The sequence below is a fragment of the Ursus americanus genome, chromosome 14 (genome assembly GCF_024610735.1).
Source record: "Ursus americanus isolate L20-20 chromosome 14, mUrsAme1.1.p, whole genome shotgun sequence".
Taxonomy (NCBI): Eukaryota; Metazoa; Chordata; class Mammalia; order Carnivora; family Ursidae; genus Ursus; species Ursus americanus.
This window is the reverse complement of record NC_142140.1, coordinates 41,234,656-41,255,428: the sequence shown is the minus strand read 5'-3', so window position 1 is coordinate 41,255,428 and position 20,773 is coordinate 41,234,656. Positions and strand designations below refer to the sequence as shown.

Genomic DNA, 20,773 nt, shown 5'->3' with positions numbered 1-20,773 from the left:
CAGAAATATCTTCCCTCCATACCCACGCCGCTGCCTGGAGGAGATGCTGAAGTGCCCTACACGAATGTTCCAGTCTTCCTAGGAGGCCCTGCCCCAACCCGTGAAAGGGGGAGTAGCTGGAGAGTCTGGTTTCCTCATCCCCTCAAGCAGGACAACCCACTGTCTCCTGGAGTGGGGCCGATCCCCACTGTCCACAGTGCTCTCTGCTCCCCGGCACCCCATAGAGACTTCCTTCCCTTCCAGCTGCTCTCCCATGCTCCCTGGGGTCACCTCCTGGGGAGACGACTTGCATTCACGGCTTGGTCTCAGCTCTGCTTCTGGGGAAGCGCAGCTAAGACCCTCCATCTCCTCTCTCGCTTGTCTCTCCGCTTTAACAACTCCCCACGCTCCCCTTCCCCCTCAGCCCCCTACCACCACCATCCTACTTTCTACCTCTCTGAATTCGATGACTCAAGGTACCTCCTTTGGTGCTGAGTCTGGCCTATTTCACTTAGTCTAATACCCTCCAAGTCCATCCATGTTGTAGCAGGTGTCAGAATGTCCTTCCTTCTTTAGGCCTGAATAATGGGCCATTGTGTAGCTAGAAACATTTTGTTTCGCCACTCATCTGTCGACGCGCACCTGGCTGTTTCCACCTTTGGGCTCTATGAACATGGGGGTACGAGTGTCTCTCTGTCCCTGCTTTCAATTCTTTTGGGAAGGTACTTAGAAATGGAATTGCTGGATCACATGGGAACTTGTTTTTAATTCTGCGAAGGCCCTCCGTAGCATTTTCCGCACCATTTTTGGTGGCTGCCCCATTTTACGTTCCCACCGGACAGCACTCGCAGGGTCCAATTCCTCTACATTCTCGCAACACCTGTTCCTCCCTGTTTCTTGAATAAGAGCCCTCCCAACTGGGTGTGAAGTGGGATCTCCTGGCGGTTTGCATTTGCATTGCCCTAATTAGTGATGTCGAACATCACCTCACATGCTCATTGGCCACGGGTAGATCTGCTTTGGAGAAATGTCGATTCAATCTTCTGCCCATGTTTGAATTGGGTGGCCTATTATTTTGCTGTAGACCTGTAGGAGTCCTTTATATATTCTGGGTATTATCTCCTCTTTTTTAAGTCTTTGCCCAACTATTATCTTCGATCATCACCGGCCTCGTGATTTAACAGCTCAGCCCCTTCCCGCTTCTACATGCACGCGCACGCACGGCCTCTCCCCTGCTTTGGGTCCCTTCTCAGCCTTTGTCGCTTGCAGACACACCTTATGGGTGGTGATTTGTCAGGCCTTTGTGAGCTCTGAGGGCAGAGGTTTGACCGCTTTCTCCACTACGGTGTTCGCAGGGCCTAGTACAGAGCCTGGCACACAGTCGTGCTCAATAGACTCAGAGAATAAAAGGAAGAGGAGACAGACTCCGGCAGAGACACTCACACCCGTCACGGGTACAGCCTCACATACGCTGCTGGCATGCGCGCCCCACACACTCTCACACTAGATCCCAACACGCTCCAGGCAGGTCCCCACACCACACCAACGCCCACGGGCAGCCTGACCTGTGCTCGTCTTCAAACCCACTCGCACATGAGCGGGCTCCTGTCCCACGCGGACGTGCTCACATGCACTCTGATGGAGCTGCCCTGACCTTCTGGGTCCTCCTGGCCTGCGGGCTGATTCCTTCCCTGTATGTCCCACTCCCCGCTCTAAGCCCTTGATCTGCCCCACACCCCCTGTCCTTAGGGCCCAAAGGCTCTCTGCAGGGCATTTTTCTTCATCGAATCAAAACTGTGCAGATCACCTCCTCCAGGAAGCCCCCTCTCACTCTCCCCACTGGGCTCCCAGGGGAGGGGCCCCGGCCAGCAAGCAGGGTGCGGGCAATGGGGCAGGGGTTTGCAGGAAGTGTATCTCCTGTCATTGCAGGAAATGCACACTTATCTTCTGCTGAGAAGCCCAGGACTGGGGAACCCACTGGGGACCCCGGACATGGCCCCAGTAAATCCTCTTCCTCTGGCCTCCAGCCACACCACAGGCAGAGTGCCTCAGTTTCCCCATCTGAGTCAATCAGGAGTCTAAGGCCCTTTCAGTCCCGACAGCCTGGGGACAAGGTCAGCTCCCGCCCTGCCCTTCATTCCCAGAGTGACTCAGGTTAAGACCATTCTCTGCTCTGGGCCTCAGTCTCCCCACCTGTGACATGGGCAGCCCTGGGCCAATGTCCCCGTGGATCCCTGATGGCTGGTGGTACCACCTCCTGAATGGAGAAGAGGAGGACGAGAGCAAGGGAGGGGCAGCCAGACCTCTTCCCGCTCAGCCCTGCTCCTGCCCCAGGGCCCTGGTGGGCAAGCTCAGAGGTTTGGGATGGTTTTGAGGGAGAGCAAGGAGCCAGGATTTCAGTATGACTCCCCTCATTTCATCCAGGGCTCACCGTGTGGGGCTCATAGATTTTACAGTAGCCAACCAAAGGGCCACAGAGGGCAAAGAAGGAAGGAGAGGGAAGGAAGGAGAGGGAAGGAAGGAAGGAAGGAAGGAAGGAAGGAAGGAAGGAAGGAAGGGAGGAAGGAGAGGGAAAAAGGGAAGGAAGGAAGGAAGGAAGGAAGGAAGGAAGGAAGGAAGGAAGGAAGGAAGTTGGGAGGGAAGGAAGGAAAGGAGGGAGGGAGGAAGGAAGAAAGAAGGGAGGGAGGGAAGAAGAAGGAAGGAAGGAAAGAAGGAAAAAGGAAGGAAAGATGCCATTTATTCATGAGGCCCATGGGATGAGGACAGAGCTACACCTCTAGCAGGGGGGATGACAGGCCCCCAGAGGTCTGCCGGGCCGGCAGGGGGGCTGCAGTAGGAGTCTCAATGCGCTCCCCGCATCCTGACAACTGCAGGCGGCTTGCTGGTGTCAGCGCCCCGTGAGCGGAGATGAGCCGTCCCCAGCACGGGCTCCCGGGCTCCCTGAGAGTAAAGGCGGTCACAGGTTACGGTGCAGGGGGTGGAGCGAGGCAGCGGGGTGTCAGCTGGACCGGGGGAGGTGGCCACATGGGATTTGGGAGCTGAGGCGCGAGGGGACAAGCACTGAGCGGGGCAGAGGCGGCCCAGCAGGCAGCGGGTTTGGAAAGCGTTGGAAGTCTCACCTGGGACGAGAGGCTCAGCTGGCCATGATGTGCTTCACAAATGCTGCAAAGAAGGGCAGAGAGAGTGGCAGGGGTTGAGTGCCGGTGGCCGCAGGCGGGAGCCTCGGGTCCCAGGCCCCCCCCCCCCCGCCTCCCTGCGGCGCCCACCTTCATAGTTGATGCAGCCGTTGGAGTCTTCCTGCCCCGCCATCAGTTTCTCCACCTCATCTTCCGTCAGCCTCTCACCTGGCCGGGCGGGAGGCTGAGTCAGCACCGCCGGAAGGGTACGAAGGGGGGGCGCACGGGGCCCCTCTGGATGGTGGCTCTGTCTCCCTAGTACTCCCACACCTCACTTTGGCACAGCCCTCCCGGCTCACAAGGCCTGGGCCATCACCCCTGTGTCTGAGACCAGGAGAATCAGTGACAAGTCCAAAAGGGGGGAACTTGGGGTACGCGCCTGGCACGCCCTCCGAGCCTGGGCTCTGTCCGTAACCATGCCAGCTTGGTGCTCAAGTCCCCAGCACATATTGTCATCTTTTTTCGACAGGCTGCTGGGGACCCCTTCCATCAAGAGGAGGCCAGGCCCCCCAGGTCCCTGGAAGCAGTCCCTCCGGCAGCCTTTGGAGGCGAGAGAAAGGGCCCTTGGGGTGGAGCTGAGGGCCTCAGGGGATGATGGCAGAGGAGACAAGGAGACAACATCTCTGTTTTCCAGACAAGTCTGCCACTTTCCTGCCTCTGGGTATTGTGTGCTGCACTGGTCCCCCGGCTGGAAGGGGGGGTGACCTCCTACCCCCAGTTACACTACAAGCCCAGAGACAGCCCAAGGCCAGACACACGAAGGGATTCAGTTAATGTCGGGTGCAGGGAAACGTTGCTTTGAGCAGATATAGTAGGTGTTCAATAAACATTTGCTGTGCGGAAACTCCTCTGAGAAGGAGGTGCCCCTGCCAGCCAGGTGATGGGGGTCAGGATGCCCAAGAGGTAGGCCCCTTACCTACTGGACCACTTCGTGGCTGTGTCCCTGGAATCTGACCTTGAGACCACGAACACCAGGACTGAACTGGTCGTTGGGTGCACCACACTGCCCACCACGTCCCCATCCCCATCCCCAGAGCTGCCCTCATCCCCCTTCGTTTCCATGAACTGCACCAACACACCTTCTTTGTCCCCACCTGAACTTCTAAACTCCCCACATCCCTGTCACCTGCGATGGAGGCCCCTTGACCGTGTCACCCTCCGATTCACAGCTCAGACACAGGCTCAGCGGGTGCCGGAAGGGTCCTCCCCAGGATGACCCCCTGAAAGGAGGAGTGGGGGTGGGGAGGAGGCAGCCCTCACCTAGCGTGGCCAGCACGTGGCGGAGCTCGGCGCCCATGACCGTGCCGTTGCCCTCCTTGTCGAAGACCCGCAGCCCCTCCACAAAGTCCTCGTAGGTTCCCGTGTCCTTGTTCTTGGAGATGTGCTGGAGCATGGGCAGGAAGGTGTCGAAGTCCATCATCTTGGTGTTGAGCTCTGTGGGGGTGTGGTGGCTCTGAGGGGCGGCGCGGGCACACCCCTTCCCCTGGGCCACAGAGTGCAGAGTCCCAAAGCACTCTACGCCTGCTGGCCATCTACAAAGCACGTCGCCGTCACGAGGCACTTTATGGTCAAGCGAGACATGCATGGTCTATACCATCCTTTGCTGTTCGCAGGGACAGTTTGCTGCAGTGGTGCCCCCGCAGGCTCTGTCTAGCGCCTCTACTCTGCTTTCAGTGGGTGGGGGAGGAACCATCCTAGATCGTGTGATAGACCCCATCCTCCCCACCCCAGGAATCGCTCGGGAGCTGTGGGACCAATCAGAGACCTTCCCTGGGACTTTGGAACCTGTGGAGGGGCCCTGGGTCTCACACCTCCGTGGGGCAAAGCAGGCAACCCTCTCTGGCAGAAGTGGTGAGGGAATCTGGCCCTGAGCGCCAGAGGGACGCCGAGGAGACCAGGGGGGGCCCTGGGGCTGGCTGCCCCCCTGGTCACCCTCACACCCACCACTGACACTACCGCACACCATCAGTGTCCCGTGACCCGCAGGCCTGGCGAATGAGCCCGGGGTGGGATGGTCCCGCAGACTCGCTGCTTGTGACCTTGTCGGCATGGCCTGAGACCTGCCTCAGCTCCTCTCGCAGACAATGGGAAGATGTCAGGAGAGCACGGAGCAGGGCGGTTCCTGTGCCACCACACCTGACAGCCCACCCCAGCCGCCTCCCCGGGGCCCGGCACGAAGGCATACGAACCTTCCTGCTTTGGCCTCCCTAGGACGCGGAGCACCTCAGCCTGCGTAGGGTTCTGGCCCAGTGCCCGCAGGACATCCCCGCACTGCCCGTACGTGATCTTCATCTCACACTTGGGCGTGCGGTCAAACAGCATGAAGGCTTCCTTGAACTCTGCCGGGAGAGCGTGTGAACTGTGGACACTCCCAGAGTCAGCCCACCCCCCACTCACCCCGCACTGGCCAGACTCGGGCCAGCCCTGCAGCCCCGGGGTTCAAGACCCTCACTTACCCTCAATCTGCTCTGGTGTAAACTCGATCTGAAAGGAGACCCCAGAGATTGTGAGTGCCAGGCTCGGAGGGTGGGGCCAGCACATTCCATGGCCACAGCCCAGGCCTCAACCTCTTGGCTGCCCCAGCCTGTGCCCCTTCCAGCAGCCCAGCTTCTGCCCCACGGCCTCCTGCCATCTACCTTGGCACCTTCCTGCCTCCTCGCCCTTCCCGACCTGTGCACACCGAGGGCCATGGGTCCTGTGTGCCCAGACCCTGATGGCTGGTGGGCCACATCTGGGGAAGGGTGAGAGGGCTGGCCTGGTGCCCTGAGTCCCCAGCCCAGAGCAGGCCTTACCTGATGCCCTTGGTCCTGGACGGATGTGTCTGAAGCCAACAGATCTGACCAGGCTGGCTTTGCCACCCCCCAGCAGGCCTGGGGCTCGGTGGGCAAGGCTGTCCACATGCGTGAGAGTGGGTTTCTGTCAGCAGGAGAGCATATCCACAGGAGTGTGTGTGTGTGTGTGTGCATGCGTGCGTGTGTGAGATATATGTGTGTGTGTTCACAAGTGTTTACATATGCCTGCCCCTCGCAGAGACCTCAAGGCTGGGCACTGTCATTCACATGGCCCTGCCTACACCTGGGTCTTACACACCCCACCGAGAAGCCCCGGGCAGCCCCCGCCCCAGCCCCAGCACAGCCTGGGGACACGGTGGTGGTGTTGATTGAGTGTTTGCTGAGGCCACATCGGAGAGCCACCTGAGGTCAGGAGGCCTCCTGGGACCCGGTTTCCCCCTCCTCACCGGATACCAGGTCTATTTTTATCACTGCAGTCACTCGCCCCAAGGTCAAGGTCGCAGAAGGGAAAGGAGCTTGGGGGAGGGGGCATGCCTGGCACGCCTCCCACTGCTGCTCCCTGGGAGCCCCACCAACCTCCAGGACACACCTCGGTGCAGAGGGATAGCCTGTCCTGCCACCCTGCCATGCTTGTCCCTTCTGGCTCTCGGACTCGACTCGAAGCAGTGTTGGGACAACAGTTGTTGCTCCTGGCCCCCTGAGAGCTCTCTCGCCACCAGGAAGCCTGCTGAGATCAGACTCCCAAGCCTCCTGCCCTTCACTGGCCAGCCCCATGGGGAGAGCCAGGGGAACACACGAGGGCTTCCCGGTGCCCTCCTCTCACAGGGGAGTCTGTGCCAGCCTCAGATCCGGTCAGACTGGACCATGCCGCCAGGGGCCTGGGGTAGCTGGACCCCAGCAGGGGGCCCGTGGGACACAAGCTTAGACTCTGGGGGTGGTTGAGGCTCAGGGAGCCAACTCCAGGGAACACTTTCCGCGAATAGTTTCTGATAGCCTACAAGGAGGGCTTCTTGTCCCATGTCACATCTGAGGAAGCCACGCCTCAGAGCAGGGGACAGGATGGAGCCAACTTGGGATTGGAACCCATGTCTTGAGGGACAAGGTAGGCCCCCCTCAGGAAGGGATCACAAACAGAAGATAGTTCTGTGCAGTCGGGCTGCAGGTCTGGCTGGCCATGCAGGAACCGTGAGGAGCTGGGAGGGCTCCACTGGGCCCCTCAGCCCACAGCCAGGGCAGCAGTGACCGGTGGCCAGCCAAGAACAGGGAGCAGGCGGGACAAACGGTGCGTGCTGCTATGCAAATGCCATGGGAGTCACGGCTCTTCCTCCAAGTTTAGACTCTGAGAAAGACTTCCTAACTGGGGAAGGGCTCTGGGTCCACTGGTCATGCCCCAAGACCAATTTCCTAAGTGAACTACTCAGCCTGTGCCTCAGTTTCCCCACCTAAAAGCTGAGGCCCAACCAGCTCTGGGTCTTGACCTCCCTGGTAAGGGTGATTGTGACCCAGCCAGGACAGGGGCCTCACTTCCCCATGCTCACCCCTGGGGACCTGGCGTGGACTTGACACCCCACAGCTGAATGAGGAAGACTTCTGTCGGGCTGCAGGGGTTGGGGTCCAGGTGGCTCCAATATTCCCCAAGATGTGAGTCCAGGGAGAAGAGCAAAGGACAATTTCCAAAACCACCCAGACTTTCCCTTCAGTCGTCCCGGGGAAGTCCTGCCTGATGTCTGACCACCATCCCTCTTGCTGCAGCCCCCCTGATGCCTGAAGCCCCCCTACCCACCCCCAGGCTTGTCTGACCTCTGGACAGAAGCTTCCAACCTCAGCTCAGCACTCACTTTCCAGAGTCTGGCCTGCCACTGGGTAGGTCCACTCTGGGACCCACTTACCTGCCCTGTCCTTCCTGCTGAAACCCAGCTCCCACACCCACCTTGATTTTGGAGGCATCGAACTCGGCTTCCTTGGGGCGCTCGGGCTCAGGCGCAGGTGGCGGTGGCGCTGGAGCGGGAGCTGCCTTCGCGGCTGCCTTGGCGTCATCCTTCTTGGGGTCTGGCTTTTTGGGGGCCATGGGAGCTGGAAGCACAGAGAGAGGGCCTTGGAGAGAAGGAAGCAGAGACCAGGGTAGGTGAGCTCCCAGGGGCCTGGCCTTTATCCTGCCCGGACACCTCCTGACCCCAGCCCCACCCCCCGCAGTGCACAATAGGGACAGGGCCATAAAAGGACATTGGCTAAGCCCAGGGGCTATTTTGGGGCCTGGGGAGGGCATTGTTCAGGCTCAGGAATGGGTGGGGGAAAGGGAGGGTTCTCATTCCTCCCAATCACCTGTTGGGGAGAGGGAGGGGAAGCAGGGGACCGAGGCCACTGCCCAACACACACTCACCCTCAAATGCACACACACCCGTACGCACTGCAACCCTCAGCAGGTGATACACTGAGCAGGACCGGAAAGCTGGACCAAGTGTGTGCCGGGGTGGGGGCAGGACCGTGATTCCCTAAGGGCACCTCCTGAGTCAAACTTCCCAGCTGTGCATTGAATTCCCCCGTGTCTGGGTCTGGAGTGTGGAGGAGGGTGGTCTATGGTGAGGGAGGGGCGTCTGCATGTGCCTGTTTCTCTACGGTGGGAGCATCTGTGCACGTCAATGTATTGTCTAGGTGTCTTCATGTTTGAGGGGGGTCCTTGTGTGCTGGCACAATGTCTGTGTGTCTGTCTGTGGGGGACGGCCCATGCCTGTCTGTGTGTCAGCTCGGCGGGTCTGCGCCTGGGTGTTTATACATACGCACGTGTCTGTGTGTATCTCTGTGAGTGTGTCTGTGAGTGCTGCTTCCGTGGGTTTGTGTCTGGGTGTTGATGTGTATCTGTGTGTGAGTGTCTGGTCATGGCTCCAAGGCAGCTGCAGCCTCAGCCCAAGGGACCCCAGGAACACCACGAGTGGCAATGGAGTGGGTGCCACTCCCCTGGGTGCAGCTATCCAGCCCAGCCCGGCAGCCTAGCGGCCCCCACAGCCCCCTCGCCAGCACCCGTTTCACCCCACTTCCTATCTCCTCGCTTCCCCACACTGGCCTGTGGCCCACTTTACCGGCACAGCTCAGGGCCGCCCCTCGCCAGACCCCCGTACCCACTGCCCCCTTTGCCATGTGCTCTTGCCCCTCCCCCACTTGGCGCATTCCAGGCCCTGCTGCCCCCTCTCCCCAAGGAGGCTCATCGTCTGTGTCCCACCGCCCCACACTTCCCTCTGCTGGCCCTTTCGTGGGGGAGGGGGCCCTGGGGAAGGGTCTGCATCTCTGAAGGACCTCAGGGAGCTGAGCGAGGTTTGCCCCCTGGGTGCCCACCCCAGTGCCCAGCCCTCAGCAGTTGGCAGTGACAGAGGGCAGCCTGGCTGGGCCACCATTTAGGAAAGTGGGGGAGGTGGGAAGGCTGGGGTGGCAGGAGGCCCCTCTGGGCACAGATTTCTGAGAGTAAGGACATCTTGCAAGCACATTGGGCTCCCTTCCTCTCCTGGGCGTCTGTGCAGGGGGTGGGAAGGAGGTGCTCCTTGTTATTTTTAAGTGCCTGGAGCCTTTGATAGAAACTTCAGAGGCAATGCCCTCCCCCCTCCAGGCCCCGGGGGGAATTCCTGCCTGTGGAGAGGGGCTGGGGCCAGTGCCTGAAGGCAGGATTTATGAGGGGAAGGGGGCTTTACCTGGAGTCCCCCCCTCCGTCTTCCTCCTGAGCCCAGGTCTCTCTGATCCTATCACTCATCCTCACGGAGAGGGGGACAGCAGCCGAGGGATGGGGTCTGGCCCCCTCCTAGCTGAAACACAGGACATTCTTCCCCTCATCTGGAGGGCAGAACACCCCACATCTGGAAATCTGACAACATCCGGTGCTGGGGGGAGGCAAGTTTTTCACTTTTCTTCCAGATGTTTGGCAAGAGTATTGAGAAAAAAAGGGGTGGGGGGAGGGTCCACAGAGACGAGCCAGAAATACCACAAGAGAACACAGCCAGAGGGGGACACACAGAGAGAGAGGCCTCTGGGCAGCCCCATTGCCCAGGCCCACTGGCCCTTGAGACAACTGACTCTGGATGTTCCATGGGGACTCCAGCCACCCACAGCCACAGCCAAAGACGTTACCCAATCCCCTTTCATTCATCATGGGTGAAACCGAGGCCCAGGGCAGAGGACACACTCAGCGTCACCCTGACTTCTGATCTCATTGCTTTCATCCACATATTACTGCCACGCCTCAGATACCACCTTGAACGGGGGTCAGTGAGGCCAGGTCTGCGCTATGGGGCGGGCAGGCTCTTACAGCCAGTCAGCGCCGCCACCTCTGCCTGGGGGAGCGTGGCAGGGAGGTGGGGGGGAGGATGTCTCGGTCCCCTTCCCTCCTGCACAGGGCAGATGTGGTCCTGGAGTGGGGACCCCACGCACCCAGGACTCAGATGCAGAGGCTGGGGCTGGGTCTTTGACCGGCTGAGCTCCAGTTCCTGGGAGCAACGGGGCCCCAGGGCTCGCCCTGCCGGACTGCTCTCAACCTAGAACTAATGCCCAGCCCCCTCTACTGCCAGCAGGCTAGGCTGTTGAGGCCAGAAGCAAGGCAGGGGGTGGGCAGGTGGGCAAGCAGGGAACAGGGGGCGGGGCCTGATAAGAGGGAGGGGCAGGCGGTGGGCAGTAAGGGCTGGCCACACTAAGGCTTGGCTCTCATCTCTCCCCCGAGTCCCAGCCTGAGCTCTGTGCCCCCCAGGAATGACAGCCAGCAGGCAAGATCCAGGCAGGCCTGAGGGCTCTGGAGAGCCTGGGGGCAGGGACAGGGGTCTGGATGCTAGTACCCCTTTGGTTCCTCCAGCTCCAATGTCTGAGTGGTGACCCAGTCTGATGCAGGCTCACAAGTCCTACATTCCAGAACCCCCTCTCTCCCTAGCCAAGGAGAATACTGGGGAAGATGTGAACCCTGACTTCTGAGGGGCCCACGGATCGAGGCGGAAGACCCTTGGCCACACTCACCTCCTTCTAGGTTATTTCCAGCCCCAATACCTTTGCATAGGCTGTTTTTTTCCCCCGTACCCTTGTCTGGGACCCTGGCCATGGCTTGCTCCTGGTCACCCCCTGGTCTCCGTGACACATCATCTCCTCTGAGAAGCCTCCCTAGACTAGCCTGGACCTGCTCCCTCTGCCTTGTCTCTCACCCTGACTCCTCAACGCTGTGCACCCTGAAACGAACCTGTTTCTTGGTTATCTTGTTTCTATGTGGATCCCCTCCATCCTATGAGTGTCAGCGGGCACGGACAAGTTTCTGTTGTCCCATATCTATATATCCCCAAAGTCTACAGCAGACCCTAGAACACAGTAGGCACTCAGTAAATGTTGGATGAGCAAATGTCCCAAACATATCAATTTACCCATTTACCCAGTGGGGCCTGGGACCCACTGTCAAACTCCATCCATGGCGTGGGGTCAGGGGAGATGAGGGGGTGTTGCTGGCAAACCAGCTAGAGTCTGGGTCACTGCAAGGGGCACCCCCAGACAGCAGCAAGCCTCAACCCGGTCTGCTCTGCGTGCCCCTCCCACCCCCTGGCTGAGATTCTTCTCAATAGCCTGAGAAGGCCGGGTGACCCCATGGTCTCTACAACAACTTGGGCATAAGGACCAGCCAGCAGGGGGCGTAAAAGGGATAGAAACCAGCCTTCGGATCCAAACCCAAACCCCAGAACCCAGGATCCCAGCCCAGAACCCAGAGTCCAGACCTGGAACCTGGAACTCCAAACCCAGACTCCAGACTCAGATCTCAGGATCTGAATCCCAAACTTAGAACCTGGAACCTGACCCCACTCCGGGGACCCAGACTAAAACCCTGGGTGCCAAACCCAGACCTTAAATCCAGACTCCAGACCCAAGGGCCTAGGCCAAGGACCAGGACCCTAAACCCAGAGTCCAGATCCAGGACTCAAGACCCAGGACCCAGGACCCAGGACAGGGACTGCTGGCGTTCCAGACTGGCACTGCCTATGGCTCTGTGTCGACAAGGGCTGGGAAGGGAGGAGGGTAAACTCTTGGCAAACAGCAGGGTGAGTGCTTGGCAGACCTTCCTGGTAGTGTTCCTCTGAGGGGCATGAGGACTGTCCCTCATCCTGTCGGAGCCAATTTGGGGAGCTCAGAATATGGTGGCCACGTGGAGGGGGTGGTGGAGGGTGACAGGAGGGAAGGATGGCTAAGGCCTGGCCATCCTTTGGGCCCAGGAGCCAGAGGCAGGGAAGGAGGGTCGGGCTCTTGTCCCCCTGGCCGCAGGCTCCGCAGGCTGCCCTAGCCCGCCCCAGACCGCCCCTCCTGGCCCGAGGCCTCTGGGCTGGGATGCAGGCCCACACTTCCCGGAGGAGTCGAGAACGCGGCCTGGGCCAGACCCAGAGCCTTAGAAGTAGGTCAAGTGTTGCTGTGTAGCAGGTCCTGGGGACCCCGTCCAGGCGCGGGCAGGCCCATGGGCGGCAGCTCACCCACCAGGGCACACACGTGTATGCACACAGATGTGAACCCACCACCACACGATGGGTGCCCATGAGCACGGAGCCCATGCAGGGCCCTCAGCTCCCGCCCAACTGCACCGATGGGGGCATTGAAGCCCCAAGAGGGGCAGGAGCTGCCCAGCAACTCTGGCCAGAAGCGGCACGAGGCAGCCACGAGGACGAGGAGGAGAGGAATTTCTGCACCATCCCACGGTCCTGGATCCTTGGGTGAAAGTCTGACTCCAAGGAGGACTTCCCAGCAGGGCTGCCGTGCCACCAACAGGATGTGGCCTGCTTCCCGGAGCATAGCTCCAGGCCTTGAAAGATGGGAAGGAGTGGCCAAGGGGGAGGCAGCAGACTCCTTATGCTCTTGTGACCCAGGCCGGTCCTGGCTCCTCTGAGCCTCCATTTCTCCATCTGTACAATGGCCATGGGTACAGCGAGGTGACAGTCACAGCCCCGGGGCCCCAGCCCATCCTCGCCACCCCCACACCACACACGGACAACTCTGTCCTCAGCAGGCCAAATACAACCCTCAGGCCCCTCCCTCTGCCCACTGTGCTGACGGGGACCAGATGCTCCAACCTTGTGGTTCTGGGGTGGGGGTGGCAGGACCCAGCGGGCTGGCAGGCAAGCCCTGGGTTTGGCCCAGGGACCTATAATCAGCTCCTGCCCCTCTGATCCCTGCCCAGGACTGACGCTTGGGGCTGTGGTGTCCTGGCCGGCTGTGGCCACGGCCGCTATATTTGGGAGCCCAGTTGAGCATGAGGGAGGGGTGGGCAGGCAGGAGCCTCCAGGGACCAGTGCCTCATGGGAGGACAGGACGGGGGACACTGTTGGCCAGGCTTGGTCCTCTACAGAAGAAGGGCGTAGCCCTGACTTTAGGGGCCCTGTCTGAAGGGCATGCTCTGTTCTCAGGGTCCCAGCCTGGGGGACATCGGCCCTGTCCTCCGTGGCAGGGTCTTAGGAGGTGGACCGAAAATGTGTCCGGGAATACTGAACCCCTTATTTAGTCCAAAGAGTCAGACTGTAAGTTGGGGCCAGGCATCCTGAGCGTGTAGGAAAGGGGTGGGGGCTGACGTGGGTGACAGTAGTGGAAAGGCTCTCAAGGGGTGAGTCTGGGCGTAGAGGGGTCTCAGATGGGAGGGACGGGAAGAGGGGTGCCAATGTGCTGAGCCGAAGAATGGAGAACACAAGGGCTCGAGGCAGGGGTCCGAGGGAATGGGGTGAGGTGCCGCCCAGCCCCTCCCCAGCGTGGCCTGCGGCCTCCCTGAACCGCCCTGGACATTCCCGCCACTGGGCCAAGCCCTGTACACTCCTACCAGCAGTTTCCCAAAGAGCAAATATTTATTGTCCTTGGAAGAAAAAAAAAGAGTCCCCTTTTAGGATCAGGGTCTGGGAGCTGCTACTGAGGCTTGCAGGGGTTCAGCGGCGGCCCGAGATGACCAGAAACCCCACCAAGACAGACTGAGGCTGGAGGAAGGAGGCTGGGGCCGAAGCTGGTCTCGGAAGAGAGGGGTCGTGGCCGGCCCAGGCTGTGGGGCAGGGGGCTCTGGCCCGGGCCCATTTCCCCGAGGCTTCCCCAGAAGAGGTCTGAGGGTGGACCGACCCTGTCACACGGCAGGAGGTGTGAATGTGTATGGAGATGTGTGCCATCTCGTGCGCTCACGTGTGTCCCACGAGGCTGTGAGCCCACGTGTGTGTGAGCATGGCCGGGGGCTCCTGGCTCTGTGTGCGTGGCCATCTGCGAGACTGTTCATCGGTTGGCACAGGGCGGGGTGGGGGCATGTGGACACAACCTCTGTTGAATGGCCAATTCAGTCAAAAATGAGAGTAAATTTAGCAGGGGAAAAAAAAAACCCGTCAGTCAGACGAGGAGTCTGAATTGGGTGGTTGTTTGACTGGATGGACCAACTGTCTCAGGCAAACAGTCCCTGCTGGCGGGAGGAGGAACGGGCTGCCCTCCCCACCGGGGCCTGCGTGGGGAAACTGGAGACGGGGACCCCCACCGGCCAGAGGTGAGACCAGAGATGGGGACGGATTCAGACACAGGGAAGGGAGGGTCACGAGGCCATCCAGAGACAAAGAGAGCTCCCAGCGCCCGCAGACAAGGTGTGCACGCACACGGCCCTCTGGCCCTGGCTCTCAGCTCTGAGCCAAGGAGAAGGCAGAGTCAGCCTTGCCCCCCAGCAGCCCAAAGTGGACAAGAAGGGGGCACCAGACCGGGAGGCGGGAAGAGAGGGTGGGCTGGTGCAGTCAGGGCAGAGGGGGCAGCGGCTGGCACGCGGACAGGGCAGGGGACAGGGATGGCAGTGGTGAAGGCGAGGGCAGCAGGGTGACAAGGGGGGGATGGTGGTGATGGCAGAAGAGGCTGTGGTGCCCAGGAGGGCCTCCCTCCCTGTCCCCTTGCTGGGGTGGCCCCATGAGACCCAGGGCTGTCCCCACCCCGCTCCACCCAGCACCAGCTGTGTCCTTGCCTCCAGTGGCCACACAAACACCCTCTGTGGCCCAGGGTGTGGAACTGCATTAAAAATGGCCCAAGCCCCCAGCCAGGAATAGTTAGGGTCAATTCCAGTACCTGCTCGTGTGGATATTTATATATATGCCCGCCCCCCCCATCTAAAACAGCACACACACACACACACACACACACACATGCACACACTCAGAAATACCAGGGTCAGGCTGACCTGCTCTTGCTATGTGTCTGTGTCTGTCCGAAGACACTCACTGGGCCCTGGACACTCCCCTCACCACCTGGTCTCTTTTCACCAACACCAGGGCCAACAGGAATCCCACTGACGTGTGTGTGCACACACACCGACATCCCCTGCCTATGGGAGCTTGCACCAAGAGCAACCACACGCCCGTGCACACACCTTTAAACATAAATCTTCATGCAACATAGATGGCTTTACACAAATGTGTATACACACGTGTGCGTGCCTGTGCACACATTCACACACTTGCTCACACGTGCCCTTTGCATGCATATGTACACACATTCGCATGCCTTTGCACACGCACACACCTAGCACATCACACTTCCGAGCTCACCGGTACAGAAAGAGCTCGGGGTGGGAATTAGGAGCACTGGGAAGGAGGAGAGACTAGAGAAATCAGGGAACCATAGCAGGCCCGTCTGGGGAGGTCCGGGAGCTTATGTGAGTACATGTGAGTGTGAGCGTGAATGTATGTGTCCAGGTGTTTGGGACCTTTCGACTGCCTCCTCCCCGGCCCCCTTGAGAGCCATCCTCCACCCCCACCCTGTTCACAGAGGGAATATAGGGGCTCAGCACAGCAGCTGGGCCTGGAGAGGTCAGCGTCCCCAGGTTTGGGGCTCGCAAGCCCTAGCATCTGTGTTATTCTTGGCACGCTCAGGCCAGATAAGCATGGGGGTCAGAGCTCGGCTCTCGTGGGAAAGGACTCTCTGGAAGTCTCCCGACCCATTCCTTTCCCAGATCCTGGACCCCAGGGCAGGCAGGGGTGGGGGCAAAGGGAAAGAGGGGTGGCTGAGGGACAGGCAAGTCTCCAACAGGCTGGCCCTGAGGGCTGGGTGGCGGGGGTGGGGGGGGGAGAACACACAGATTCAGAGACTCACAGACCCCCAGGACTATAGAGTGACCCCTCAAACCAGCCCCGGGACGCCCAAGTACAGGGCCTGGAGCCCATGGAGAGGGGCAATGCCAGGCCCCCAGCTCTCCGCAGCAGCTGGACCGGAGCCCCTCGGGCTAATGGAGAAGCTACTTTAGAGAGATGGTTGGAATGTTAGGGGACCTCAAAGCATCATGCCCCATCCATAGCAGATCATGAAGTGCTGTCCTGGGATTAGTTATCTGTTCCCCGTCTCATTGCTGACTTCCTGGAGCCTCTTCCCCACCAGAGACCTCAGGGTACACATTCGCATGGTGGGGTGGGGTCTTGGGTCAGCTCGGAAGGCATGCAGTCCCCCTAACACAGTCAGAAGGAGGCATGCTTGGGCCAGAGTCTCCTCCCTCCCCCAACTGCACCAACCTTTGCCCCCAGCCCAGGTCTCAGGCCCTTGCAGAAGGCTGGGGTTTGTCTGCTGGAGCTTGGAGCTCAGAGCCGGGTCAACAAGGGAACAATCAGCTGGAATTCTTCAGGAATACAGGGCTCATCCACGGCTGCAGATAAGCAAGGAGGAGCTGGGGGCTTTCTGCGACCCCCGGAGCCTGGCCTGACAGCAAGTCCCGCCCCTCTGAAGAGGGGCCTTGCCTTCAGGAGTTCTGGCCCCTGGGGGATAAACTGGCCCCTCCCGCAGCCCAACCCCATCTATCTGCACGCTCCCACCCCAGCTTGGTCCTCTAATGGCTGCAGCAGTCTGGGGTCAGCGACCATGGAGAGGAATCATTGATTGCGGCTGCCAAGAGCCCTCGCCACCTCCGGCCCTGCGTGCCTGACCTTGGGGTCCAGAGAAAGGACATGCCAGTTTCCCCACCCCCATCACCCCCATGAGGACAGCAGCCACAGGGGCAGTGTGGTTGGCCTGCACTAGAGAACTGGGGTGCACCTTCCCGCAGCCCCCCACCTCCCAGGCTTCTGTCTCCCCTTTGGGAGTTGGGCTCCAGTTACCTCCAGCTTGACCCTTGGGCTGGGATCTGAGCTTTTTCCTCACCCCTGAGGAGGCAGAGGACCCCCAGAGACGGAGCGGCGGCCCAGGGCAGGCAGGGGATACAGGCACACCTACGTGATTTCGGGCAGCCCTCCTTGGTCCCAACCAGCTGCCGGGGCCCCTCCAGCTCTGCGGACGTCTTCGATTTATGCATAGCCACTCTCCTGTTATCTCTGGAGCCCCCTCCAAGGTGGCCACCCGCTGGTCCCCAGTCGGGGCCCTTCAGCCTCTTCCACAGCCAACCGGGCCCGGGGTGTTGGGAAGACCTGGGTACTTGGTCTGAATGAGCTTGGTGACCTCTGGCACGCCATTGCCCCTCTCTGGACATCGCTCTCCCACACACAGTTTTATAAACTTCCCCAAGTGCTTCCCCTTTCTGGCCAGTTCAGCCAACGTCCACGGCGCCTCTGGGCCAGGCTCTGTGCCGGGCGCTGGAGAGCTGGACAGACACAGTCCTGGTCCCAGCCCGAGATGTTCCCAGCGTCATTGCCAACTCATTGCTTCACCCAGCTAGTGTTCTCTGAGGCATGAGAGGAAACTGAGGCCCAGAGAGATGGCCCAGCTGTCCTCAAATGGCCCAGCCTGACCAAGGACCACCCACATAGGGCATCCCTCCAATCCAAGCAGGGCCCAGTATCATGACCTAGGGGTCCCCGACCCTAGATCTCCCCACCACAGCCCCCAGCCAGGACCCAGTGTCTGAGCTAACCCCCTTTCTTCTGCCTCTTCCTTCCTGGCCCCCTGTCCCTTCAAACCGCAGGGCCCAGCCGGCCTCTGGAACGCGTGCCCAGGACCTCGGTGATATTTTGAGTTTAAGAAAACTTTGCAGTCGGCAGGAGCTCTTAAAAGTTATAAATAGCAGCAGCGGGAGCCCATGCTGGGAGAGGCGGAAACACGTGTCAAACACGCCTGGGAGGGGGGTATTCTGAGGCACAGACAACCCCCCCCCCCAGGGACCCACCAGGCTTCAGGGGATTTTACAACCACTGGAGCGGGAAGTCACACCCCACCCGGAAGGCGTCTGGGAAAGGAGACTCCGTTCTCGCCCCCCCACCAGGGTCCCAAGAGGTTGGCCAGGTTGCCCAGGCATGTGGGGACGCTGTGGAAAGGCATCTGGGCTGGGAGGGCTTGCACCTACCTGCCCCTCCCCACCACCAGCTCCCCACTCAGCTGCCCAGCATGGGAACCCTAGGGCTCAGAGGAGTCTGGGAGCACGTCCACACTACCCCCAGCAAACACGGGCAGGATGGGTTGGGGTGGGGTGGGGACGGGTAAGCCTGGAGTGAAGAAGGGACCATTCCAAGGTCACGTGGGAACTGGGTAGCACTCAGACCCCCAAGCCATGGTTCTTCCCACTGAACAAACGCCGCCACTGCCTCCCTTCCTGATACCCAACCCGCTCTGGTTAAGCAGAGTTAGAAGCCTGAAGACAGCATGAATGCTAGAGAGGACAAGGGACTCCCTCCACCGCTGTGGGGGGCGCACTCACGCCCACCCCAAGGCCAGGTGTGAGGTCTCAGGCTTGCCTTGAAGGCTATGGGATTTGAGGACCTGCTCTCAGAAGCCTGGTGCGACAGGACACAACCATGAAGCCCCCCTTGATTTTCTCAACTGCTCTGCAGTGTTCATGGGCAACAATCATTACTCCAACGACGGAGAGGTCAGGAAACTGAGGCACATCTGAGACCATCCCCACCCCACCCCCACCCAGCAGGTCTGGGGGTGGCAGCCAGACCTGGCATCCAGGCGCTCTGAACCTCAGGGAGCCCCAAAGGGTTTATGGGGCTCCCAATGAATGGGCCTGTTGAGCTCAGAGGGGGCCGGGCCCAAGTAAACACGCTGGGTCTGAGCTGCCATTCTCCCCCTGCCTCCTTCCCCAGGACCCAGGACCAAAATACAACTTCCTGTCCCCGGAGCTGAGGGCCAGACTCGCCCCTCAGAGCCTTGGGCTGGGGCTCACTGCAGGAACACAGCCTGGCCCGCATTGGCGGCCCCTGTGGGGAGAGCGGACTTCAGGTTTTCAAATTCACAGGTCTGCATCCAAGCCCTGAGTGCCTGGGCCCTTGATGGAGCCCCTTCGAAACTTGAACTGCCCATCTGTTAATGGCAGATCAGGAAACCAAGGTCATGAGCAGGAAGGGGACCCACAGGTCAGGGCAGAACAGGCCCCATTTCCTGGCCAGCAAGGGTGGGAACAGAGGGAAGAGCAAGGGGGTGTGTGGGGGCTCAGAGGAGGGAGAGGCTGCACGAATGGAGGGTCAGGGAGTAACAAGCTTGAGAGAAAGCAGAGGAGCTCCTTCCCCTTGGACACTGTTGCCCACTGACCTGGCAAGCTGAAATCTGGTCCCCCACTGGCGCTGGTCACAGAATGGCCTATCCACCCAGGGCCCACCCCCCTTGGAGCTGCACCCCTGGGAGCAGCCCAGCATGGGGGGCAGGAACCCCGTAAATGCTTGTTTGTCATAGCCTCATGCCAGGGCCCCCGCCAGCCCTGTCTACTCCCTCAGCCTCACCTCCCCACCTGGATTCCAGGGATGGACAAGCTCTCTGCCTCCCTTTCCAGCCTGTGAACATACTAGAAAGTCCTTTGGAAACTGTAAAGTACGGTACTCTCCCCGGGAGCCTGGAAGAGCTGGGGAAGGGCCGCCCCCAGGGATGGGGGCCCCAGGAACGTGCCCCTGCTGCTGGGGGCCAGTTTGGGGCCAGCCGCCTCACGTGCTGGGCCCTGGGGGCTCCGGCTGGAATGTGCTGAGCGGCAGCTGCCACGTGAATCATTACACCTCGTCAGGCTGAGCCTGGGACTTCCAGACCCAAACCAGCTCAGGCTGGGCTCAGGCAGAAGGGCAGCGGGCAGCCAGGGTCTCCAGGTGCTGGGGTGAGGGGCCAGGGCCTTGCAGGGCCTCTTCCACTCCATCTGTCTGCATCCTCACTCTTGGTGTCTGGACCCTCTGGTTAAGCAGAGTTGGAAGCCTGTCCGAGGCAGGCTGGTTCTGTCACGGCCCATTCCACAGGACCACAGAGGAAGGCAGGACATCCGGTCCACAACCGTCCACCTCTGGGACCTGTAACTGCATAAGCAGACCTGCGCCTGGGTGTCACTGGTTGATTTCATGCCAAGAGCCCACGTTCCAGTGGGCAAGGAGTCAGATATGGAGTGGCTAGGGGGCTGCAGGGTTAGGACAAGGGCTGGGTGGAATGAGTGTCCCCACGTGTCCCTGGCCCAGGGAAGGCTCAGTACCCAGGATTGAGAGGGGAGGCCTTCTTAGGTCTCAGTTTTTCCGCCTGTGGCGTGGGTACGAACTACCTTCAGCCTCCATCTGATTTCTTCAGGTGCCCCAAACTTGAATGAAATCATTCACGGGAGGGGTTGTGTTCATACCTCATGGGGGCCTGACATTTCTGAGATGTGGGAAAGCCAGGAGGGGCAGACAGGGACACAGGAACAGAGAGAAGGAGAGTTAGCCGGAGACAGGCTTGGCAGGGCCAGGAGAGGACCACGGAGGCACAGCGACACCGGGGGGGCCCAGGTGGCCTGGGCACCAGGCAGGCACACCCATGGAGATGGGGGAGGGCCCAGCTCAGGGCGCTGAACACTGGTACTCTTGGACCTGCCTCTGCTCCCCCACCAGGGGTCTGGGACAAAGTCCTGGGCTGGTGCAGAGCTTGGTAAAAAATGATTAATTTTTCTGGTAAAAAATGATTAATTTTTCTTTT

The 20,773-nt window shown here is 60.3% G+C and overlaps 1 protein-coding gene across 1 annotated transcript; it reads right to left on the bottom strand.

The window, feature by feature from the left end:
- Positions 1–2,699: 2,699 nt before the first annotated feature.
- Positions 2,700–8,087, bottom strand: MYL3 (myosin light chain 3). The gene is made up of 7 exons (XM_045778750.2): positions 7,878–8,087; positions 5,612–5,639; positions 5,345–5,494; positions 4,416–4,589; positions 3,246–3,323; positions 3,099–3,141; positions 2,700–2,919 (listed from the first exon to the last, which is right to left on the bottom strand). The coding sequence occupies exons 1-6, from the start codon at positions 8,013–8,015 to the stop codon at positions 3,113–3,115; spliced, it is 597 nt and encodes a 198-aa protein (XP_045634706.1). The 5' UTR covers positions 8,016–8,087; the 3' UTR covers positions 2,700–2,919; positions 3,099–3,112.
- Between the last annotated feature and the right edge of the window lie 12,686 nt (positions 8,088–20,773).

What these genes read in the sequence shown, in the direction of transcription:
- MYL3 (XM_045778750.2), bottom strand. Translation starts at nt 8,015, where the DNA reads ATGGCCCCCAAAAAGCCAGACCCCAAGAAGGATGACGCCAAGGCAGCC. An exon ending in TACACCAGAGCAGATTGAGG is followed by an intron (nt 5,495 to 5,611) that starts GTAAGTGAGGGT and finishes CTCTCCCGGCAG; the next exon opens with AGTTCAAGGAAGCCTTCATG. An exon ending in CGGCTGCATCAACTATGAAG is followed by an intron (nt 3,142 to 3,245) that starts GTGGGCGCCGCA and finishes CCTTCTTTGCAG; the next exon opens with CATTTGTGAAGCACATCATG.